At 44.0% G+C, this 23,950-nt stretch overlaps 2 protein-coding genes across 3 annotated transcripts in view; both read right to left on the reverse strand.

Moving 5' to 3' along the window:
• Positions 1-641: 641 nt before the first annotated feature.
• On the reverse strand, positions 642-20,493 carry hnrnpc (heterogeneous nuclear ribonucleoprotein C). 2 transcript variants are annotated; one of them, XM_017715267.2, is made up of 9 exons: positions 20,367-20,466; positions 15,929-15,974; positions 10,105-10,370; positions 8,406-8,478; positions 8,272-8,319; positions 5,671-5,855; positions 3,913-4,026; positions 1,995-2,110; positions 642-1,349 (listed from the first exon to the last, which is right to left on the reverse strand). In XM_017715267.2, the coding sequence occupies exons 2-9, from the start codon at positions 15,931-15,933 to the stop codon at positions 1,251-1,253; spliced, it is 906 nt and encodes a 301-aa protein (XP_017570756.1). In that variant the 5' UTR covers positions 15,934-15,974; positions 20,367-20,466; the 3' UTR covers positions 642-1,250. The 2 variants fall into 2 exon arrangements, with proteins under 2 accessions (XP_017570756.1, XP_037388926.1); XM_037533029.1 differs by lacking the exon at positions 15,929-15,974 and having other exon boundaries at positions 20,367-20,493.
• Positions 20,494-23,704: 3,211 nt separating this feature from the next.
• si:ch211-63p21.2 (FH1/FH2 domain-containing protein 1) overlaps positions 23,705-23,950 on the reverse strand; it is an 11,818-nt gene continuing 11,572 nt past the window's right edge. The window contains exon 9 of the mRNA XM_017715262.2: positions 23,705-23,915. Within this exon, the coding sequence (XP_017570751.1) occupies positions 23,887-23,915 (29 nt within the window). The 3' untranslated portion in view covers positions 23,705-23,886. The remainder of the gene's footprint in view (positions 23,916-23,950) is intronic.

Consider the following 23,950-nt stretch of genomic DNA (forward strand, 5'->3'; position numbering starts at 1 on the left):
GCTTTTAGAGGTGGACGTCTGGTTCCTATCACCACCACTGTGAACAGGTCTGACTCCGTCATTTCTCAAGAACAGGGCGTTTCACACCAAACCGCCCCGAACGACTCCGTTTACCATTTAATTATGCATTTTAAGCAGTTGAAAGTGTTTGAAACTACACACACCACAAAAAAAATCAAGGAGCTAAATCTAATATTTCTTATTTTGAGATGCTTGTGCACTTTATTATAAGATTATCTGGCTTATTTCTGTACACTGTTCGCTTGTTTTAGGGTATTTTATCAAGTACAGTTGGTAGTTTTGCAGGTTTCAGGTGCACTTCTTAAAACCAAGCAAAATTATCCGCCAACATATGAAGCTAGTTTTACATAAAAGGACCCAAATCAAGTGGAACATAATTGAAAATAAGTTAAACAATCTTAAGTGTCAATTGAAGAAATATTAGATTCATTAAATAGGTTTTTTGCTGTGTATTACATTGAAATCTACACTGAATGCTTAATTTAATATGATGAAATCTTATTCGTTTACCTAAATATATTTTTCTGGAAAACAGATGTGAAACAAAAGAAATACATGTGAGGATATTCGTAACAAATAGTGTCGTTTTACAAACATCACACGTCCCCAAACAGGCGAGAAACGCTCCAAAATGTGTCGAGTTTTATTGAAATTTATTACACGGACCAGAAACGGAAACAAAGAAACAGACAGGAACAAACAGGACTCGCGCCGCTCAGACGCTTACGCTCCACTTTAAAGTCACTATAGTCACAACTACAAACCAAGACGGGAAAAATAAAAGTTTATTCTGTACAAGTGGAACTCCTTCACGTGTTTCCGATGGCTGATGTGCCAGTCAGTCTTCGTGTAAAACCAGCTCACAGTCCCATCCCGACCGAAACCGTGAGTTACAGTGACACCTACTGGTCAGGGATGGTAGTGCAGCATCTTTAATTCATCTTTAATTAATAACAGACGAGTGGAGAAAAAGGAATCATGAACTTGTGCGTTCACAAAAGTGGAAGTGGAGGAGGAGGGAAGGAGGAAGAAAGAGCAGGAAAGTGGTAGAAAAAGAAACGAGTGTTGAACAGGATCCGATTTCTCCGTTTCACGCGCTCCTCGTTTCCCGCCTGCTCGCGGGATTAATCCGAGGAATCTGGGTTTGACTGTATTCATGCAGAGCTCAGTGTGAAGTGTGTGTGTGTGTGTGTGTGAGAGAGAGTGAGTGAGTGTGTACGAGAACTTGTTTAAGAGTGGTCTTCGTCAGCGCTGTCACCGTCATCCTCTCCCTCCTCCTGCTCCCCTTCGTCTTCGTCCTCGTCTTCCTCCCGTTCCCGACTCTTGATCTTAATGGGAAAATATAAGAGAACCAAAGAAAATGGTTCAGAAAGGTTCTACAAAGCTCTTGGTCCTTGACCATCTAGCAATACACAATCATGCTGAAAAGGGTTCTGCTACTGTTGCGCTGTTAAATTAATCAGAACCTTTATGTAAAGGGTTCTATGTAGCACCAAAAAGGGTTCTGCCACTGTTACGATGTCAAGCTTGTAATAACAGAGGAACCTTTCTCAGTGCTATATAGAACCCTTTTCAACAAGGTTCTATGCAGTTCTCAGTTCTTGACTATTTGGTAATGCTGAACCGTGTTGAAAAAGGTTCTGTATAGCACCGAAAAAGGTTCTTCAGACTGATAAAAAATGTATTTTTCCACTAAATGCTCAATTTTCACCTAGAAAAATGCCTGAAGGTCAAATGTAAGTGCATTTGAAGGCGAGTTTAACTGTATTTCTGCTTCTATGTTATATTCTGTCTTGTGGCTCAGCGGCGTAGTGTTTATTATTTCACCCGAGTCGTTATTCATCCGTCTCGTTTCCATCCTTTGGTTTTAAATCTGTTCTCCACGCTTCAGTCAGCGGTTTTTTTGTGTTCAAATGTGCTTTTGAAATAAATCTGACTGATCCATTCCTCCCTCCCTCTCTCCCTCCGCCCACCTCCTCTTCCTCCAGATCGCCCTCTTCCTCGTAGTCGTTCAGTTCCACCTTCTCTCGCTCCTTCTTGGCGCTGGGGTGCAGAGGGGACGTCTCTTCCGCTTTAATGCTCTTCGCCTCTGAACACGCGACAAAAACAAAACAACAGCAAGTGAGGAAAGAGTTCGCATCGGACGACTAAAGCGTGAAACGGCAGGGTCGGCGTTCGGCGCTCGCACAGCGCTGATCTCATCCCGTAAGACTCTGTCAAGTCTACTGAGACCACATTCATATCTTTCACACTGGCTTTACACCTGATCTTTATATCTGGAGCTTATCTTATGGGCTGGAGGTCAGGGAACCGGCCTCGTGACCACAAGGTCGCCGGTTCGATCCCCTGAGCCGACAGTACGCGACGGAAGTGCCCTTGAGCAAGACGCCTAACCCCCAACTGTTCCCCAGGCGCTGCAGATAGGGCTGCCCACCGCTCCGGGCAAGTGTGCTCACTGCCCCTAGAGTGAGTGTGTGTGTGCTCACTAGTGTGTATGTGGTGATTGACTGTATGGATGGGTTAAATGCGGAGGTGAAATTTCCCCGTTGTGGGGCTAATAAGGGTCACAAAACTAAATAACTTTTTTTTTGTCCTTTAGTTGCTGCCTTATTTCCTTTAGTATATTTGTTAAGGGTTTGTTTGCCTGACATGTACTTGTATCTTGTATTTCGACTTCTGGCTCAAGTGTGACTGTGAGAACTCAAATACCACCTAACCCATCATACTTTGGCCGAATCCCGGTTCACCCCTCGCCCCAGCACTCAGCCCTACCCGCGTTCACGTCTAGGGGTGGGGTGTCCCGACACTGGTTGAGACAGAGGGGTGGGGCGAAGTGTTGGGGCTACGCGGCCCTCCAGACGGAGGTTTTTCAGAGACTCCAAACAGAGAGACATGAGGAAGAAAGACAAACCAGCAAGTTGGCTGAGCAAGAGGCCAAGTAGACCCACAGACGTGAGAATTTTCTTCTTCGTTTTCTTCATAACAAGCATAAAAAATCACTAACAGCATGCGAATGATTCGACTGCCAAGTAGCTAACTTTCCAGTTCCACCTTAAATAGTCCAGCAGTTCTGACATCTAAATCACCAGAATGTAACTGCTGCTCCGTTTAAGGTGGAACGGGAAAATTCAAACGAGAATATCTGACTTCAGCTTCATATCACTGAAGAATTAGGGGGGGTGATAATAAATAACTGCCCCCCTCTTTGAAGGCGTATGATCCCTAAATGTAACTAAAGCCCAGCAGTGAGGAGCTGAACTTTCCCCTCCTCTGCTGTCCCTGCAGATGGGCAGGGTCGCCCACAGAGCGGTGCTAGTAGCCGTTTGAATCAGAATCCTTTATTGATCCCAGAGGGAAACTGCAGTTGTTACAGTTGCAACCATTCATGTAAAATAATAAACACTTTAATAATTAAAAAAAAAATAAAGAGAAATTTGCAATATGTACATGAGATTTAAGCACCTATGAATACAGTAAAGTGGTGGTGACTGTGATGATAAATATTAAATAAATGAATATAAAATAAAATAATAATAATAAAAGAAATAAAATCAACATAATAAATAAAATAATAAAATATGAAACAATATTAAATAAAAAAATATTGAAACATTTTAATAAATTAAATTAGTGGTGCTCTTTTTATTTGAGGGTCTCATTTCAGAGGGAAGAGCTCAACCACTAACCCAGTAACTCGATTCTGAGGGGCAAAGTGACACTCGAGAACAAGGGGTGGGGGTTGAAATGAGAAACGGGACTGGGCCTTTGCACTCATGCAGGTAGCCTGTCTGGTCAGTTCAGCATGTTACATATCTAACACTCACCACGAAGCGCTGACCAAGACAGATTCGTCCTACGTGTAACATTTCTGAGTGTACTTGTTTTGTCTACCTGACTTCCTGCTGTGCTCCCTTTCCATCCGCTCCAGACTCTCCAGCAGGTAGTCCACTTTATGTTTGATTTGGGTCAGCTCCTTCTTAATGGTCTGCAGGTCATCGGCTCTCACTGCGCGCACACACACACACACACAAACATATATGTAAACAATATTTTCTGCATGCTTTTCAAAAATGTCCCTTCTGTCACATCCAGACGCTCTTTATTAGGGCTATAAAATCAATTTGTCATCGATAACGCAGATTACAGACGCGCCGTTTACTAAAAAGGCCCACGTCATACGTTTTCCTGGTTGATTTGTTTTCCAACCTCTTTATCGCTTAGGCTGACTTTACATGGTGAAACTCGAGTTGCGTGAAACTTACATGCAACTCAATCTCACACAAGGTGCATATCATAAAGCAGCCTGCCACCGATTTGAAACTCGAAATCAATCATTTTACTGGATTAATGGAAAGCAGAAAAACAGAAAATGGGTTTTCATTGATCTGATTGAGCCATGACCACATACAAGTTTCTCAATCCGTATGTTTCTGTAAACGACTGGCTTAGTTAAACAGCTAATAGTAACCGCTGTTTCAATGCTTGTGCCACTGTTTATTTTTCTTTAGCCTGCTGTTGTGATTCATCATCTGCTCGCTCGATGCCTCTAATTCAGCACAGAGGAGGATCCAGACGATATTTTATTAGAGAAGACGACACCAAGACAGGCTCCTCAGTAAGACAGATACCACCACAGTGTTGAAAGGCTTTGCATAAACACACTCAAACAGCCAAATGTATAGTAAAGAACCACAGATGGATATATAAATAAAATACATAGATTTGGAATAAAGAACAGCATTGGTAACCGGAAAGTCTGTAAACAATGTGTTGCATGCAACTTTTAATTGCTTTGTGCAGCAGTCAAGTTGCAAGTTGCGGTTATGCTGCATGCAACTCGCAATTTGCAGCTAGTTGCAGGCTTTACATAGTGCTGTCACTATGTAAAGCCAGCCTGGACGATTACTCGTAACTGTTCAAATACAACCAAAGTTGCGCGCAACACATGCAGGAACTGCCTTTATTCTATCTTTTATCCTTCTCTATCTTTTAGTTCTTCTCTGGTGTGTGTACGTTGAGCCTTTGAATAATTAATGTTTAAGTAGACATCACGATTACTTGATGTCCCGCTCATCCTGTCCTAGGAGCACCATGTCTCACTCACTTTCTGTGCTACCTTTCATTGTTTGGATCTGAGCTCAGGGTGCCGAGCGAGAAGAAAAGGAGTCATATACTGTAGATCGTGATAACAGCAGGCTAAAGATGAACAAATACTGGGACAAGCGGCCGTCGGAACAGCTGTTTGCACAGCTGTTTACAGATACGCTAGCTTTGAGAAACTCACGGCTCAGGAAACTGACCAAATGAAACTCTTCCTGCCTGCACCTGTTGTGGCTGGGTTCCAGGTGAGTCGCAGGACACTTTGCATGGCGCAACTCACGCGCAACTCAGTTTCATGTAGGTTTCGAGCAGCTAAGAGTTCACGGAAGCGTGAATCCAGCCTTAGGATTAGACGAAATGTTTGTGACATCACAACCATGAGGAATTCAAAAAGGAAAGCTGCTCAGCTCTCCCCACAGTGCTGCGAGTGAATGGTATGCGTTGATATTTCAATAGAACCTCAATATCACGACAATGGGGAAATGAGAGGAAATGGCAGGAGTCGCTTGGCAGCGTCATTAAGGATGGATGTAGTCGTGAGCTACAGGCCTGCTTGTTTGTGTGTGTGGACGTCCTCGCTGGTGCGGGAGGCACGCTGGCTGCTCTTTGTGGAGAAGCTGCTCTTGGTCCGGCGGCTGCCCCCGCTCACGCTGACCCGCGGCCGCTTCGAGGGGATCACTGCCCGGGACAGCGGCGGAGGAGGAGGGGGCACCCGTGACGGGTACGTGTACACCCTAAAAAACAGTTAATCAACAGCGACAGTTCATCTACTTCAAACCAACAAATCAGCTGCAACACTGGCCATCAGGCTGAAACCGCACTGCGTTCAAGGTTGTAACGCCAAACGTACCCAAGCACCGAAGAGACTGAGCTTGACCCCATGAACCTGATGAGCCCTGTACTGGTCCCAAAGGACAACAAAGCTGCTCCATTAAACACGCATTTACATTTTACCAGAAACCGTTCTACTAATGGAAAAGTTTCCTGCTAGAGATGTGAGAGAAGTGACTATGAATGAGCTCAAGTTTAAACCAGAGCAAAGCAGGTCTGCGTTTTTATTTACATTAGCAATATTTTTTGGCCTATACTAGTTCATCAGCACAAACTGAGACATATTTACAGCCAAGATGGTAAAATGGACATAAAATGTTCCTTTTGTTGAAAGGAAAAAAAAGGCTCTTCGTAACGTCTGGGTTGCGACCCCTGGGGCAGGCAATATATCTAATATTTCTTATTTTGAGATGGCTATGCACTTATAATACGATCGTCTGGCTTATTTCTTTTTTTTTCTCGTTTTAGGTAAATTTATCAAGTCAAATGATAAAATTATATCCCTATAATGGCAGAAAATCTTGCTGGTTTTTAGCACATTTCTTAAAATAAGCACGTTAATCTGCCAATGTACTAGAATATTTATTTTATTCATTAGATTCTGTTTTACATAAAGCCGCCTGAAACAAGTAAAAATGCTTGGAAATAAGTTAAATAGTCTTAAATGAAGTTAAATTCTCTCTCTATACTGGCAGGTAAGTGTGACTGTGAGAAATACTTGAAAGAAACCACATATCAATATAATGGGATAAACCGACATGAAATCCAATAAATAAAATGCATAAAAGACGCATGAGGCCTCATTTCCTGGACGCTTCAGGTCCCCTAGGCTAGACTGCTCTCAGTCCAGCAGAGACACTGAGGTGAAAACCTCCAGCTGCACTGCTGTGTCTGATCCACTCAGACCAGTGCAACACACACTGACACACCACCACCACGTCAGTGTCACTGCAGTGCTGAGAATGACCCACCACCCAAACAGTACCTGCTCTGTGAGGGTCCATGGGGGTCCTGCCCACTGAAGAACAGGGTAACAGAGTATCAGAGAAACAGATGGACTACAGTCTGTAACTGTAGAACTACAGAGTGCAGCTATACAGTAAGTGGAGCTGATAAACTGGACAGTAAGCGGAGAAACAAGGAGGTGGTCAGACTGTTATGCCTGACCGGTGTATATGCAAGTGTACTTGGCAATAAAGTGAAAAAGTCTGAGAGAATGAACTATTCACAAGGAATGTGAATTGTTCTGCTCTGCAGGTGGACGGATATTAATCTGAAATGTTTTGGTCTCAGAGAGGAAATATGTCCAAATGGACGCAGGCAGAGAGAAAGAGAAAGAGAGAGAGAGAGAGAGAGAGAGAGAGAGAGAGAGAGAGAGAGAGAGAGAGAGAGAGAGAGAGAGAGAGAGAGCACACGAGAGAGAGAGAAAGAAAGAGAAAGAGAGAGAGAGAGAAAGAAAGAGAGAGAGAGAGAGAGCACACGAGAGAAACAGAGAGAGAGAGAGAGAGAGAGAAGGAGAGAGAGAGAGCGAGCCCACGAGAGAGAGAGCGAAAGAGACAGAGAGAGAGCGAGCGCAAGAGAGAGAGAGCGAAAGAGAGAGAGAGAGAGCACACGAGAGAGAGAGAGAGAGAGAGAGAGAGAAGGAGAGAGAGAGAGCGAGCCCACGAGAGAGAGAGCGAAAGAGAGAGAGAGAGAGCGAGCGCAAGAGAGAGAGAGCGAAAGAGAGAGAGAGAGAGCACACGAGAGAGAGAGAGAGAGAGAGAGAGAGCCCACGAGAGAGAGAGAGAGCGAAAGAGAGAGAGAGAGAGCACACGAGAGAGAGAGAGAGAGAGAGAGAGAGAGAGTGAGCGAGCGCAAGAGAGAGAGAGAGCGAGCGAGCGCAAGAGAGAGAGAGAGACCACGAGAGAGAGACCGCGAGATAGAGAGAGAGACAGAGAGAAAGAGAAAGAGAGAGAGCGCACACGAGAGCGAGAGAGAAAGAGCGCGAGAGAGAGCGAGAGAGAGACAGAGAGAGAGAGAGAGAGAGAGAGAGAGAGAGCGCAAGAGAGAGAGAGAGACCACGAGAGAGACCGCGAGATAGAGAGCGAGACAGAGAGAGAGAGAGAGAGGGAGAGAGACAGAGAGAGAGAGAGACAGAGAGAGACAGACAGAGAGAGACAGAGAGAGAGAGAGAGAGAGAGAGAGAGAGGTAGAGAGAGAGAGAGAGAGGGAGAGAGAGAGAGAGAGAGACAGAGAGAGAGACAGAGAGAGAGACAGAGAGAGAGAGAGAGAGAGAGAGAGAGAGAGAGAGAGAGAATGAAGGATGGAAAATGTTCTTACCGGTCATAATAATCTCTGTGGAAGTCATAGTCCAGATCAAATGAAGAACTGCAGAAAAAAGAGGCAGAAAAATGAAGGCGTTGATTCTGGACACTAGTTCCTAAAAAAGGCCGGAGAAGCAGAGGAATACAAACCTGTACATATCTCCTGCTGACCGCTTGAGGGTTTTGGATCTGTGAGGTTTCGGTTCTCCTGCCAGGTTAATGTCTGAGAGAGAGAAAATAAGCGAGAGATCATGTAGTGACTTTAAACCGGACAGTGTCCATTTTTCGGTGGAAGATTTCGTTAATTTACTGGAGCAGCTGTTTCAGGTCAGAGCCCTTTGCTTCTGTAACTGTTGTGTGTATTAGGTACATTTTTAAAACGGAGGGAAATGTTTGGACCAACAGGAATAAGAAGTAATAAACCTGATAGGATCACAAACCGATTAAAGCGATTATATGCGCTATATGGCCAAAAGTTTATGGACAACTGACCATCACACCTACATGCTACAGCTTGCTGGACGTCCCATTCAAAACCACAGGTATCAATATGGAGTTGGCCACATTGGTGCAATAACAGCCTCTAGTCTTCTGAGAAGACTGGCCCACAAGATTTTGGAATGTGTCTGTGGGAATACTGTTGCCATTCAGACTAAAGAGCATCAGACACGGATGCTGGACAAGAGGGTCTGGAATGCTGACCACGAGCCACGTTGACAGCATGGCTTGAGAGTTCTATTGAGTAGTAAACTCATTTCTGCTTTCAAGTTCATAATTACTGTAAATATCAATTCCAACCTACACAAACATTAAAACAAACCTTTTTTGTTGCTTTTCTTTCATTTTTCTGGATGAAATTCTCCAATTTTCCAATTCACCAACTAGGCTGAAGCATTTACTCACGACTGTAACTGGTGGTTATGTTATATGCACTTTTACAATGAAGGGAAGTGTAAGGACGTTGCCAAAATAGATCAAGCTAGCAGGAATTACTGGTCAACATAAGGTCCCTGAACATGAGCAACTTCAATAGAGTTCAGGTGTTTCTGCGACACCCATTGCTGACAGGTGTATAAGATCAAGCACACAGCCTTGCAGCGTCGACAGGCAAACACTGGCGGTAGAATGGGTCGTACTGAAGAGCTCAGTGACTTCAACGGATGCCACCTCTGCCACAAGCCAGTGGAATTTCTGCCCTGTTAGAGCTGCCCCAGTCAACTGTAAGTGCTATTATAGTGAAATGGAAGCGTCTATGGGCAAAAACAGCCCAGACACAAAGTGGGAGAGCACGGCTGCCGAGCGTTGAAGCCTGTCCTCTGTTGCATTACTTGCTACGTTATTGGTTCCAGACTGCCTCTGCAAACACCATCAGCGTAAGAACTGAGCGGTGGGAGCTTCTAGAAATGGGTTTTCATGGCTGAGCAGCTACACACAAGTGCCAAGTGTCAGCAGGAGTGGTGTAAAGGACTCTGGAGCAGTGGTTTCTCTAGAGTGATGAACCACGCTTCACTCTCTGGAGTCTGATGGACGAGTCTGGGTTTAGCGAATGCCAGGAAAACACTACCTACTGGAATGCATAGTATCGGCAGTGAAGTTTGGTGGAGGAGGGATAATGAGCTGGGGCTGTTTTTCAGAGGTACGATGGGTGGAATAACGTTGTACGAAAGCAGACTTCCTTTCATTTTCACCGTCATATTAAAGCACAGGGCTGTTAGCTCACCTATAGCACGTATGTAGCATTACTGGTCACCCTATCACCCTAACCCAAAGTCCTAATTCACAGGAGGACAGCGGTGTTACCCCCTACACTACAGGGACCCTCAGACCGAAAAACAAACGGCGTCCTTACCCAGCACTTGCCCAACGATCATCCTTCCGTCCTCCCCCACCACAGCAGCTCGTGCGTTCCTCTCATTGGAGTACTGGACGAAGGCGTAGCCCTTGTGCACAGAGCAGCCCACAATCTTGCCATACTTGCTGAAGATGGCCTCCACGTCGGCCTTGGTCACCAGCATGGTGTTCAGGTTGCCGACGAAGACGCGTGAGTTGAGGGAATGCGGGTCCGTCTTGTTGGTCACATTACTTGCCATTAGGCTGCAGGTGGTGGGCGAGCAACTGGACGGACGTGAACAAGACAGACAGGGGAGGGAGCAGAGGATGAAGACACGAGGATGTGAAGTGCCAGAACCACTGTTAAGCTACGCTGGAAGGAATGTTGGCCCCCTACTGAGCGTAAGCTGCTGCAAGTCACGCGTAGCTAATTTCAACCAACATTAGCTTCTATATAAAAACCTACAGTACCTCACGGCAGGAAACAAACAACAAAGACATCCGCTGTCGGAACAAAACCACGCATCTCCAAAGCGGTAGCTTTACAGGAGAAGGGAAAGTCCTACTGTACTTTCAATGTAAGTCAATGGAACCAAACGTCTATCCAAGTCATTTTGGGCCCTTTCTGTTGGTCCGTTCATCGTGAAATTGACAAACAATGTAAAAGACGATAAGCAATTTCAAATTATGACAGAACCTGAAAAATGACAAAAATGGAGATGCGAGGTTTCTTTCCGACCACAGCGATCTAGAAATAACATCCACAAATTCTCACAATTCTCCCTTTACCTCCAATGTAATGGATTCGCCAAGACATCTGGTGCCTGAAGTCTGTATCTATAGTTTTGCGCTGGAAGTACGAGGCTAATGCAGCCAACGAGTAATGACAGCATAGGCTCTGTAATTAGCACTGACTGCACGCCTAAATCGTGGTTTAAACCACAACACATTGTTGAGATTTGTTATATACCGTTTTAGACACTGTATGAGAGCCTGTTGCCCGAAAAATGATATGACACGTTACAAGGAAATAAAAAATACTGAAAGAATTCAGGTCTCAGGATGCTTACGCCCGCATTCTCCAGCGTGTACCTTCGGGGGCAGTCGTGGGCTGGAGGTTAGGGATCGATCCCCAGAGCCGACAGCACATGACTGAGGTGTCCTTGAGCAAGACACCTAACCCTCAACTGCTCCCCGGGTGCTGCGAATTGGGCTGCCCACTGCGCCGGGCAAGTGTGCTCACTGCCCCCTAGTGTGTGTGTGTGCTCACTACACTGTATGTGGTGTTTCACTTCACGGAGAGGTCAAATTTCCCTGTTGTGAGACACTTAACGACCGGATTCCGCCATGTGCTTTTACCCATTTCAAAGGAACAAAAGTTCAGACACAGAACGTCTTGGCTCACTGACATTTACGTTAAAAAGAAAATTGTGTAAATTTGTGTAACTTATTTGCTTCCTCAGCTGATTGCTAAAGATTTTCAAGAGAGGCCAATTAGTCCTACCAGTGACTCTCCCCCATTAAACACCTAAACATGTAGCACATTTATGCAGCAAGCAATGCATTATAAATAAGCAGATATTGTTACCTCCTAAAGGACAACAGAGACATTGTCGTAAACCAATCAGTTGCTTTAGGTGATTTTTAGGACTGTACGCTATAAAACAAGATTAATGTTGAAAACAGAAACACTGTTGGACTGTGGCTTTACGTGTGTGGGCCACAAAGAGGCAAAGCCTTAATCTGAGACTGTTGCTGGAACAAAACCTTGTATGTCCAAAACGGTAACTTTACAGGAGAAGGAATAAACCTGCTTTACTCTTAATGTAAGTCAATGGAACCAGTTTTTTCAAAGCAAATCTGGGCCGTTTCTTTTGGTCCATTCATCATGAAATTTACACACAATGTAAAAACCAACAGGTATTTTCAAATGATGACACAAACTGAAAATCGACAAAAATGGACATACAAGGTTTTCTCTAGACAAAAGTGATATGGATATTAATAAATACATTAAACACACACAACCAGTCTAATCCTCCTTAAAGCATCTCAAGTAAACACTGAAACCAATATCAGAAATAATGTTCCCATAATGTGTTCGTTTTTGTAACGTACCACGAATTTAATGTGTACAGATAAAGCAGCGGTCAGATTATTCATGCTGCTATTAAACGCATATGGATGCCATACTGCCCAGCACTTTTAGACCCCGCAAATGCAACGTCAGCCTAGCATTGCGCTGAGTAAAGGGGGCAAGGGTGGGCCATCCTAGCCACTCAAAGAGAGCCTGGCCCTTTATGCTCTTTCAGGCTCCCAGCCACGGATGGCTGTGGCATCGCCTGGCATTGAACTCGTGATCTGGTGACGGCAGGGCAAAAGCTTCCAGAGGCCTTCAATTCCAGAGTCCAGATTCCAGCCCTGGATTTTGTAATCTTCCATAGTTATTGTGCTGTTCATGTACCTGACTGGGTACCTAATGTCACGCCTACCAGCATTACAAAACCCACAACTGGAAGCTGGATCCAAGGTAAGGAACTGGCAGTGGGTTGTTTTTTGGGGGTCCCAATGCACCACATCCATGTTTTGCCTTTTCTTAACAAACCTGACTCGACTCACTGGGTTAAAGAGCTGATTCAGGCCTGACTGTTCAGGAAAATGCATAAATGTGTGAGGCACTGAGGACTGGAGCTGAACAATAGGCCACGTTCACAAGACGTTTTGGTTATGTGTCAAGAAAACAAATTGATTCGCGCTGCCTGGTTCGCCGTGGGCGGAAAACCCGCTCAAACTTGAAGGCTTGTCAGCAAAATCTGCTGTTCTTCATAAAACAAACCAGAAAGGTGCATAAGACCAGTTACTGTATCTCTATATCTTTAGTGCTGTATTGTACAGTGGTGAATGCGAGCGTACGGCAACAATTAGTTTCTCCTTCATTTATTCAATATCATCAGGATTGGCTGAAGCTCCACCCCCACCACCATTTGCATTCCCTGTGATGGGTCGGTGTCTGCTGTCCATCAATGCATTGACTTCACTGACATCAATGCCAGCAGACGAGTTTTTGATGGAATGCGGGCTTAGGGAATATTTGGTCAAGGACAAAGGAGACCTTATTTTTTTTTTTCCCCATCTTTCATGAGTTCATGAAATGATAATGCTGGACAGCAGCAGCATCCAAGTTCGTCTGGATTCTGGCCCCCCTAATATGAAGCTATGGAATAAATGATAGATAAATAGTACAGATGGTACTTTGAGTGCTATTTTTGGCAGATTTGAGCGCTGGAAGTGCGTCTCTGGTGTGGCGGTGGGCAAAGCTCATATGCATTTCCTTTAAATTGACCTCACAGGTCTAGAAGAGAGAAGCACGTGTTGAAAGCCATCAGTATATTTTATGTTAGTGGACCATTCCAGTAGATATTTCTCCCCAATTTTAAACTGATAGTCAGCGCTTTTCAGCGCACCAGCAAGCAGAACTGAGCTCGGTTCAATCCAGGGCCCCCTTATGCGTCTAATAGTGGTTACCCCACTAAAGACCTTTTTCCACCAGGCTGGTACAGCATCCGTACCCTGGTTGAGTAACTGTGTCCATTTTCCATACGATGCTACCTCAGTGGGGCTCTCTGGAGGTCGAGTGGCCACTCAGAGGTCAGATTCCCGAAAGCATATTAGTATCAACACCATAAGTGCTGGAGAGAGAGAGTGCTCTGAGTGATGCTCGCTCCACCACTTGGACATCATTGTGCCAAGACGCTTTCAGGAAACCCACTCTTGGCTGGCTAAGCCAAGCCGTCTGTAACAGCTGCGTCTGACCAATCAATGACCAGCAATGTTTCAAGCTCCACCCACAGTTTGGTATGCTTTGTACAGCCCAACAAGCAATTAGCAGTGAAAATATCAACAAAACGTGCGATTGTGGGTTCGTTATCAAACCCTACAGCGCCGCCTGGTGGAAAAATGCCTTGAGTGGTGTTACACATATATGATTGAGGTGACCGGTACTTTGACATCTCTGTCGACATATAAAACACACCTAAACAAGGTCCTTTCGTGGTTAAAATCTAATTCTTTAGTTTTGTTTGACCCTTAGGAACACTAACAGGATGGCGCTAAATATGAAAGGAAAGAGCTTAATGTATCTTCTTACTCGTGTATGACCGCAAGAGTTTGACTGGACAGGCTGAAATCCTTCAGGGCAGTTTTGAACATCTTGAAGATCACCCTTGGTAACACTAACTCTAGTCAGTGTGCTTGTTTTTGTTTTCATGTCCTAATTTTGCCTGTTTTGCTCAATTTTTTTTCCAGAGTCGGAGCCAAATACTAGAAGTCAATAGTCACCCAAATCTTTTCTGTACACTCAAGCTCAAATACACGGCGGGATTGGGGAATTTCACAAAGCCAGATTGAAGGTTTCCGTCAAGAAAAGAAGCCCTGGACAATTTTCAAAACAGGGCTCATCGGCTAACTGAGAAACCCTGATCTGTGAAATACCCCAGTGGTCTTCATGAACCCCTTAACAAGCCATAGGCCCAAATTTTATCACACAATTCTATAAGGAACAGTTTGCATTGAAGTCCCTGTACAGACACTTAATTCTTTTATTGAAGAGAACGGTTCTATATAGAACCATGAACACTTCAAGAGCCCTATGCATGGTTAAAGGGTTCTTTGCACTGTGAAAGGATGCTTCAGATGGATGGAAAATGTGTTGTGGATGGTTCTATATACAGAACCTTCTGAAAAATGGTTCTAAATAGCACCAAGAGGGCTTCTATTGTTATGATGTCAAGCTTGTTGCAATAGAACCCTTTGGTAGTACACAGAACCATTTTCTTCACTAAAGAACCCTCAAAGAATCGTCTTTTTAAGTGAATAATAAGCCTTCGTATGAAATCAACCTGGATTGTGAAGTTCTGCTCATATCTGAAAGTTCACAGTAAGTTGTACTGTATCCTAAACCAAGTCTACAAGTCTGACCAAACTAACCGGAACCTAGATGGAGTTCTTACCAGACGAATGTATGGAATCAACTTGGGTGTCTACTGACTTCTACATCTGGCAGACGCTCTTACCCAGAGCGACTTACAGTTTTATCATTTTACACAGGAAGGCGAAGGTGGTGTTGGGAGTCTTGCCCAAGGACTCTTATTGGTATAGTGTAGGGTGTTTACCCAGGTGGGGATTGAACCCCAGTCTACAGCGTAGAAGGCAGAGGTGTTAACCACTACACTAACCAACCACACTTCTAGCAACGTTAGGTCCAGAGCTAAACTAAACACGCAAACCTTGGACAGTAACACAGTCAGGGCTGATGGACTTCCTCTGGGGTAAAAGGAAAAATGCGGAAATTTGTTTTTTTACTGAGCCATTTCTTCAAATGACCGCTCAGTAAGCATTGAGCATTGTGTGTGAGGTATAACATGATTGTCCGGTCTCCAGAGAGTGTGTGGGATGTTTCTATATGACCCCTTAACTGACCCATCTGTACTCCACCCACAAGCATGTTCTTTTGCAGTAATTGTGGAAAGCTTGGACCAGAATAGCGACAAAAATCCCATTTAACTTAATGACAACTTTTAAGCCACAACTCAAAATGCTTAAATGAGCTATTAATTTAATTTAATATTTATTATGTATGCTTGTGATGGATGGAATTGAATTTGACTCCTGGTGGCTTAAATTTTTCATTAGGTATATGCTTTGTTTTTTTATTTTTTGCCCTTATTTAAGTCACTACAGGTGAAGTACAGTGAGGTCAGGTCAGGTGAGTTACACAGCATGGGTTTATATGCAGCAATTCAGCTAAAGGGCATGTTGGGGAGATGTGAATAACCAGCACTCACTCCATTCTGTCTGTAATTCAGGGTTGAGTCGTCTGTCTGCCTGATTCTGTTGGAGAAAAGAGGGTCGTTAATGTTCACCGGGGAGCTGCAGCTTAGCAGTGCATTCTGGGAAAGGGTGATACTGGTTGGGAGGTGTGTGTTGAGAGGCAGTGACACATTACCAACACTCCCCCCACCCCTCAAGGTCACACAGAAGGCCCAGATGCAAGAGGCACTGCTGGCACCCAGTGGTGGAAAGCAGCAATGACCACCGGGTTGTGATGCAGACAGCAGGAACCCACCAACCACCCCCAAAACGTGACAAGGACATATATCTGCAATGATCTACGACCATTAAAAGCCATTATAAAGCTCGAATATCCCATTTCTTCCAATCGTTTGAGGAGGCGAGGAGCAAAACGGACCATTCCCTCCAGGCACAAGAGGCCATGGTGCATCACTCATCACTCCGTCATGAAAAAGCTGAGCTTCTATCTGATCATCTAGATGGGCCTTTTGAGGAACGGACACCCCACCCTCAGGCCTAAGGCCCATAATTAATCCTCAGACACAGACTGCTATTGGTGGACACTTGGCCAGTGTTGCAATCGTTCTGGAAACAGAAGGCGAATCACTGGCAAGGCGATCCGTCGCTTTCGGCCTACAGCGGATCTCCATCTAGACTCACACAAAAATCTCTGGCCAAAGTCATGAGTCAGCAAGAGAACTAGCTATAGAACTCATTGACACTTCAATTTCTAACGCACAAAACATTTACACTCTACGTCAGACTTGGCTAGAGTGCCAATTTTCCATTTGTGTGTGGACTGGAAGGAAAAACGTCTTTAAAAAAAAATGGAATTTGCATTAGAAATTCAACCCCACTTACAAGGTCGACGATGAGGACGTGGCAGGAGAACCAGATTATAGGTAAAGGACACATTCATGCCATTTAAGAAGAACGGTTCTACTACAAAACGTTCATGGTTCACCAAAAACGTCAAAGAATAAACCTACCGACCTAAAGCCTATAGGGCCGGGCGATTATCTTTAAGGGAACCAATTCACAACTGGAGCTAAACTACAGGGCACCAGCAATAATCTGAGAGTCTGGTCTGTAACTGGGTGGGGGCAACAGAGAACAAGACTTACGGACTGAAGCGGCTGGCAGGAAGGAGAAAATAAGACAGGCGTAAATGAGAAACTGAAGCTCTGAAAAAAGGGCATGGAACCAGAATTGTGAAAACGGTCATGGGTGGTTTGAGGCCTGTACCGGTACTTGTCCTTCTACTAGTGGAATGACGAAGGCAAAACGTGACCAACCGTTAGATGGAGGTTTAAAAAGGTAGGCCTGTTTGGGTGGATGGGCTTAACGAACCTGCCAGAGAGGAATTACACAACAAGTCAGTCAGAGATGGGAGATGTGAAGTGGTGCATTGTAGAGAAACTTGGGAGAGTCTGGACCGTTCAGAACAGCTCAAGTCTAAAACGTCTCATTTCAAATCCGTTCGCGGTGGAGGGATATGGAGGAATTTATGAGGCAGAAGAGATTCCCAAAGAAAATTCGGCTTATTTGACCACCTTAAACAAAATATACTGGCTGTACAGACGGTGTAACTGGTTCCAATCCCCACCAACGCCTACCAGTTTCTCTAGAATGAAGCATTTTACATCAAACCAAACCAAACGACTTGGTTTACATCTCAACGACCCAATTAAATGAACAGAAAACCCATCCTGTAAGCACAGTGCCCCAGAAGAACACTTGGATCGGCACCGATATGCGCAGAACGGTTTTTATTCCTTACTTATTCTGGAGCTCAGACGCTGGCCGTGCCATCATATTACAAACACACCCAACATTTCTTTATTTTCTTCCCCAAATTATTCCCCAATTCTGGATATGACTGGTCTTCAGAGCATTCACACTGCTAAACGTGGAGGGAAGGCCATGACCGAGAAGCCTGGGCCTCTATTCCTTCACTGACGGGGGGGGGGGTTGAGAAATGAGAAAGCGTCCTGGATCGTCAGACAATCCTCGTTTATTGTGTTCAGATGACTTTCACGTCCATGGCACTTATTTAATGGCAGCATTCAGGGTTACAAAATGAAGCAAAGTCCCACTTTTGGAAAACAAACAACCAAAAATACACAGCTACACAGATAAATGACGGTTCTTTAGCAAAGGCAAACGGTTCTATTCCAAACCATGAGCTCCTTGTGGAACCATCTGCATGCTTAAATGGATCTCCACACGGTGAAATGGTTGTTTAGACTAGTGGCAAGTGTGCCCTGTGTGTGGTTCTACAGAGAACTGGTTTGAAAATGGTTCTAGGCAGCACCAAAAAAAGGTTCCACTGTTGTTACGACGTCAGGCTGGTATCAACAACCTGCTGGAGAAAAATGTTAGTCTGGTGCTGGTTCTGCGTGTCACCCCACATGGTCACGCTGGTTGACCGGCGTCCAAAACGCAACATACGCTGGAAGAAATTTTGGTGCTGTACAGAACCCTTTTCAAAAAGGTTCTACGTAGAATCACACAGAACATTCTTCATCAGTCTGAAGAACCATTTCGTCATGCAACGAACGGTTATAAATATAAACTCTTAAAAGATGGTGCTTCAAGGGTTCTTCTGTAAAGAAGATGGTTCAATATAGAACCACGGACACTCAAAGAACCCTTCGCATGATTAAGGGTTCTCTGCATCTCCAGACTGATTGAGAATGTGCATGCATGTGCTGTAGACAGGTTCTACAGAACACCTAAATGGGTTCTTCTATCATTAAGGTGTCAAGCTTGTAACAAAAGAAGAGCCCTTTTGGGTGCTATAAAGAACCATTTTCAAGCAGTTCTCAATAGAACTGTCTACAGCACAGTCTGAAGAACCTTTCATGACGCAAAGAGCCTTTGATCATGTGAAGAGTTCTTTGAGTGTTCACGGTTCTATATAGAACCAATTTCTTTATTAAAGTAGCATGTTTAAAGAGTGTATAGTATACACTTAAAAATGTGCTTCAAGGGTTCTTAAATAGGGGAAAGAGTTCCATTTAGAACCTTGAGTAATTCAACTAATTCAACAATCTGAAGTATTAATTCACCATGCAGAGAACCAATTAAGCATTAAATGGCTCTAAACAGAACCCTTCCTTTCATTAAGGAACGCTTGAAGCACCATGCTTTTAAGAGTGTATAATACACATTAAAAAAGATGGTTCTTCAAAAGTTCTTTAGTAAAGGGAATGGTTCTATTTAAAATTTAATCCTGTTGTCAGCTTAAATGGTTCTTTGCATGATGAAACGTATTCAGATTGATGGAGAACGTGTTGTATATGGGTCAAGCTTGACATTGTAACAGAAGAACCCTTCTGAGTTCTATGCACTAAAGAACCCTTAAAGCAGTCTTTTTCAAGAGTGTAAAACTCAGGGTTCTGTACAGAACCAATGCCTTAGCTAAAGAACCATTGAACAACCTTTTTCCAAGAGTGTAGAGCTAATGGTTCTGTACAGAACCCATGCCAATGGTTCTATGCAGAACCAATGCCTTAACTAAAGAACCATTGAAAAACATTTTTCAAGAGGGTAGAACTTATGGTTCTATATAGAACCAATGCCTTAAGTAAAGAACCACTGAAAAACCTTTTTCAAGAGTGTAGAACTAACGGTTCTGTACAGAGCCACTGCCTTAAATAAAGAACCGTTGGAAAAAGAAATCAAGAGTGTTGAACTAATGGTTCTGTACAGAACCAATCCTTTTACTAAAGAACTCTTGTAGAACCATCTTTAGGTGTGCAGGGATGGTCCATACAAACACGAACACAGCGTCATCTCAGCTCCGCAGTCCGTGTAAACACCCAAACCGAATCGAATCCGAATGGAAAGCGGCTCAAAAACAAACCGCATTGAAAGCAATGTAAACAGCAGCACAGTCCGAATCGCCTACGCTGATACCGAAAGCAGACTATGCAGGCAGGCTAGGCTGGAAAAACAGCCTGGAAGTTAAAAATGGCTTTAAAAGGCTTTTAAAAGACTCCTAAATCCCGGACACGGAGAAACGGGAGAGGGGGGGAAACGGGAAAAACGACCATGTTGGAAACCCAAACCAAGCTCGTCCGTTCCGAGGCTACACCTCGTCCAGAACAACCGCCGAAAATACCCGGCTCCGCACCACAGAACCTGCTCTACCGGGTCGCGGTCTTGCGGAAAAAGGGCTGGGAATGACTGTGACATGGAAAAATAAAGGAGAAAAACAAGGAAAAAGTGCGAGTCGCCATCTCAGAACCGCTCGCGTCGCCCCGGCAACACAAAATGACCGCCATCACCAAGCAGCACAGAGACACTCGCCACAAAAATGCAGTAAAAATAAAAACCCAAAAAAGGCTCCAGAGACAGTTCAGTCAGAAAAAAAACCCAAAAATAAAAATCACCTCGAAAAAGCCTCTCAAAAAGCGGAATACTCACCAGGAGCTTAAGACTAAAAATGACTGAAACCCCGGCTCGGCTTCCTACGGGCGAGTGCACGAAATGGCGCCGTGCGCATGCGCAGCAACGGTCGCGCCGCTGCGAAGGGCAGCCTCTTGGGGCGCTGTTCGCGGTTCGAAGGGAAGCTCCACCAAGTTTTCCAAATTTCTAAACAGCTCAGCGGTTCAGCTGTTGCGATGTTACAGGAGCACGGGGTCGCACACATAAAACACCGTTTTATTCACTGTCCAGTGCCTACAGGTTCCATCCGAGTGTTTATATGCGCTGAAGATGCTAAAACGGGGGTACAAGTCGAAAAAATAGCTTTTCTTTTGGGCACTATTTTGCCACACAGCGCCCTGCATGTCACCCTCCACCATGAATGGAGTTGGAGTTCTCTGAACTCTCATAAAACAGCGTCTGTGAATTCAGAACCATCTCATGTAGGAACTTTCTGTGAGGAGCTTTTAGAGGGGGACGTCTGGTTCCTATCACCGCCACTGTGAGCGTTTACATTTAATTTACGGAGGAATTTCGAAGTTCCGCTTGAAATTTCTCACTGGTGTTATTATGTTAGTCAGTACAATATGTAATATGTCTAATTTTGAGATGGTTTTCAGAGTATTGTGAGAGTGACCCATCTCTACACTTATTACTTGGTTTTTTGTGTTTTGAGTGACATTTTCTCACTGTATTGTCAGATAATTTTGTGGTTTTTTCAAAAAAAAACTTCATAAAATTGCTCAAAACGACTAAAAATGACAAATGTCTTATTTATTGGCTAGATTTGAGATGTTTTCTGTTGATATATAGAAATGGGAAGCTTCCTGACATCAGAAGTTTCTGCCAGTAAGACATTTTTCTCTAATAATCTCATAATCTCTACTGGTAAAAGTTGGATTTTGACATGTTGGATTTCTTTTTCTTTCTGAATATTAAATATGCTATTAGGCATGCTTTTATGCCTGCAGTTTATTCTCCATTATTATTTTGATTATTTGTGGTTAAGCTGGGCATAATAAAGAAACTGAAGCAATGATGTAATAGATCCTATATATATATATATATATATATATATATATATATATATATATATATATATATATATATATATATATATATATATATTATTTACGCATTTAAAGTGTCATCTTCTAAGCTGCTTCTCCTTCTGGGTCAAGGGGGGAGCTGGAGCCTATCCCAGCTGTCATTGGCCGAAGGCAGGATACGCCCTGGACAGGCCACCAGACCATCACACCTAGGGGCGATTCACCATCTCCAATTGGCCTGATTGCACATCTTTGGACCCACACAGAAAGGACCCTGGTCGCCCGGCTGGGGAATCGAACCCAGGCCCCTCTTGCTGTGATTCGACAGCGCTACGCACCCCCATTAAAAGTGTCATGTCAGGTTAAAAATATTTTAAAGATATAATTTTATTTTAATAATAAGTCACAACATTTACCAACATTTTGTCAGGGATCTTCCAGAAATAGAAAATGTCATGGAAAAAAATATTTAGAAAAAAAAATATTAAATAACAAGTGTAACTGCGTCCTCTGAGTTGAAAATATAAATAATGCTACATACAAAGTACTACACTACAAAGCCCATCTAAGCTGCTTATCCTCCTGGAAGGTGCTGGAGCCTGTCCCAGTGGTCATAGGGCAGAAGGCAAGAAAAACTGGACAGGTCGCAAGGCAGACACACTACACACATTCACAGGGTGGGGCAGTTTAGCATCTCCAATTGCCCTGACTGCATGTCTTTGGCCTGTGGCAGGAAACAACATGCAAGCTCTACACAGAAAGGACCCTGGTTACCCGGCCGGAGAGTCGAACCCAGGCACCAGCGCTACCCACTGCTGACAATGAGACATCCTTGTTTGGGTTAATGTTGCAGACCCACATGCATCTTCCCCTCTTCATGACATGGTGGGAAAACTAGCAGCAGTCATGGCAGCAAGTCAGGTTTTAATTGTTGATCCCTTTTTAATCTAGATGAACTTTAAGCATTAAACATACAATTTTATGATGTGCAACGCTACATAAACAGAAACTGCTCATGCCTCATGATGCATGTGTTAAGAGACCCTTATTAGTCCCACAACGGGGAAATTTCACCTCTGCATTTAACCCATCCGTGCAGTGAAGCACCGCACGCACTAGGGGGCAGTGAGCACATTTGCCTGGAGCGGTGGGCAGCCCTATCCACGGCGCTCGGGGAGCAGTTCGGAGTTAGGTGTCTTGCTCAAGGACACCTCAGTCACGGACTGTCGGCTCAGGGGATCAAACCGGCGACCTTCCAGTCACGAGGCTCATTCCCTGGGGACTCAATCCCTGGCCTCCGGCATGGCAGGCGAGATATTTGCCACTGAACCACCAATGCTGAGCTGTGGTGCCTCCGGTGTGACATAACAAGCATTGCGGAGCGTTTCAGGATTACCACAAGCACGCTTGAGGTGAAATGAGCTTAAGTCTATTACAGTGTTCCCTCGTTTATCGTGGGTGTTACGTTCCAGGACCACCCGTGATAAACGGAAATCCGAAGTAGGGACGCTATATTTATTTAAGTATGTATATGCTATTTTACGGCTTTATAAACCCTCCCCCACACTTTTACGCTACATAAACCTTTCCCATTCCCTTAATAACCATTCCCACACTACACTTACTGTGTGTTGTTTACAATCTCATGTAGGTAAGTAGCGTCTCAGGCGGGCGATGCTGCTTCTCGTTTTTGGTGTGTATTCATCCACTGAGTAAATGTGCACTATTTACTGTAAATCGTAATATTTTATGATTTATAACATTCCTTTATTGTTAGAATGAATATTTTTAATGTATTTTTATACATTTTGGGAATTTTTAATGTAAAAATTCATCAAATATATATATTTTCCACAGATCGAGGTCCGCAGAAAAACCCCAAAGTAGCGAAAATCCACAATATATTTTTCCATTCATATTTTTTGAAAACCCGCGATGCCCCGAGTCCGCGAAAGGTGAACCGCGAAGTGGCGAGGGAACACTGTATTCAACACTAGTGGGGTACCTTGGTTCTGATGGTTCTAGCTTTTTGTTTACCACATTTTTGAAAAAGCCATTCATCTCGAAATGTAAATGTTGGGTTTTTGTGACCTCATAAACGCCAATCATCCAGCGGAGTTTCCACACGTGGGCCACATGGACTGCGGAGTGAATGGCATATCCTCAAACCTTAACTTCTTTTACTTCAAACAATGAGAATAGTTCACTTTTCCACACTGAATCGACTGATTTAAGCAGCCATTTGAAGACGTTTTCTAAAGAACCGAGGCAAACAGAGGCACGACACACTTTACTGAAGAAGGCCGACAGCTTTATTTCTGTTTCAGGAGGTAAATCGCTAAAAATAGGAGGAATAAATAAAAACAAACTGGAGAAAAAAGACGGATTCGAGTTACTGCAGTGCTGTAGAAACAAACATTCGATATTTGAACTGCTGTGAACGTGGAATCCACCGACGGAGCGGGTTTCCTCTACCACTTCAGTCTTCGTGGAAGAGAACCTGAGAATAACAGAACCGTAAGTGGTACTAACATG

Source organism: Pygocentrus nattereri, chromosome 22 (assembly GCF_015220715.1).
Source record: "Pygocentrus nattereri isolate fPygNat1 chromosome 22, fPygNat1.pri, whole genome shotgun sequence".
Taxonomy (NCBI): domain Eukaryota; kingdom Metazoa; phylum Chordata; class Actinopteri; order Characiformes; family Serrasalmidae; genus Pygocentrus; species Pygocentrus nattereri.

Coding starts and splice junctions, on each gene's coding strand:
- hnrnpc (XM_017715267.2), bottom strand. Junction 5,856..8,271: donor CACAGAGATTATTATGACCG/GTAAGAACATTT, acceptor ACTGTTTTTTAG/GGTGTACACGTACCCGTCAC. Junction 4,027..5,670: donor CCACACACACAAACAAGCAG/GCCTGTAGCTCA, acceptor GTGTGCGCGCAG/TGAGAGCCGATGACCTGCAG.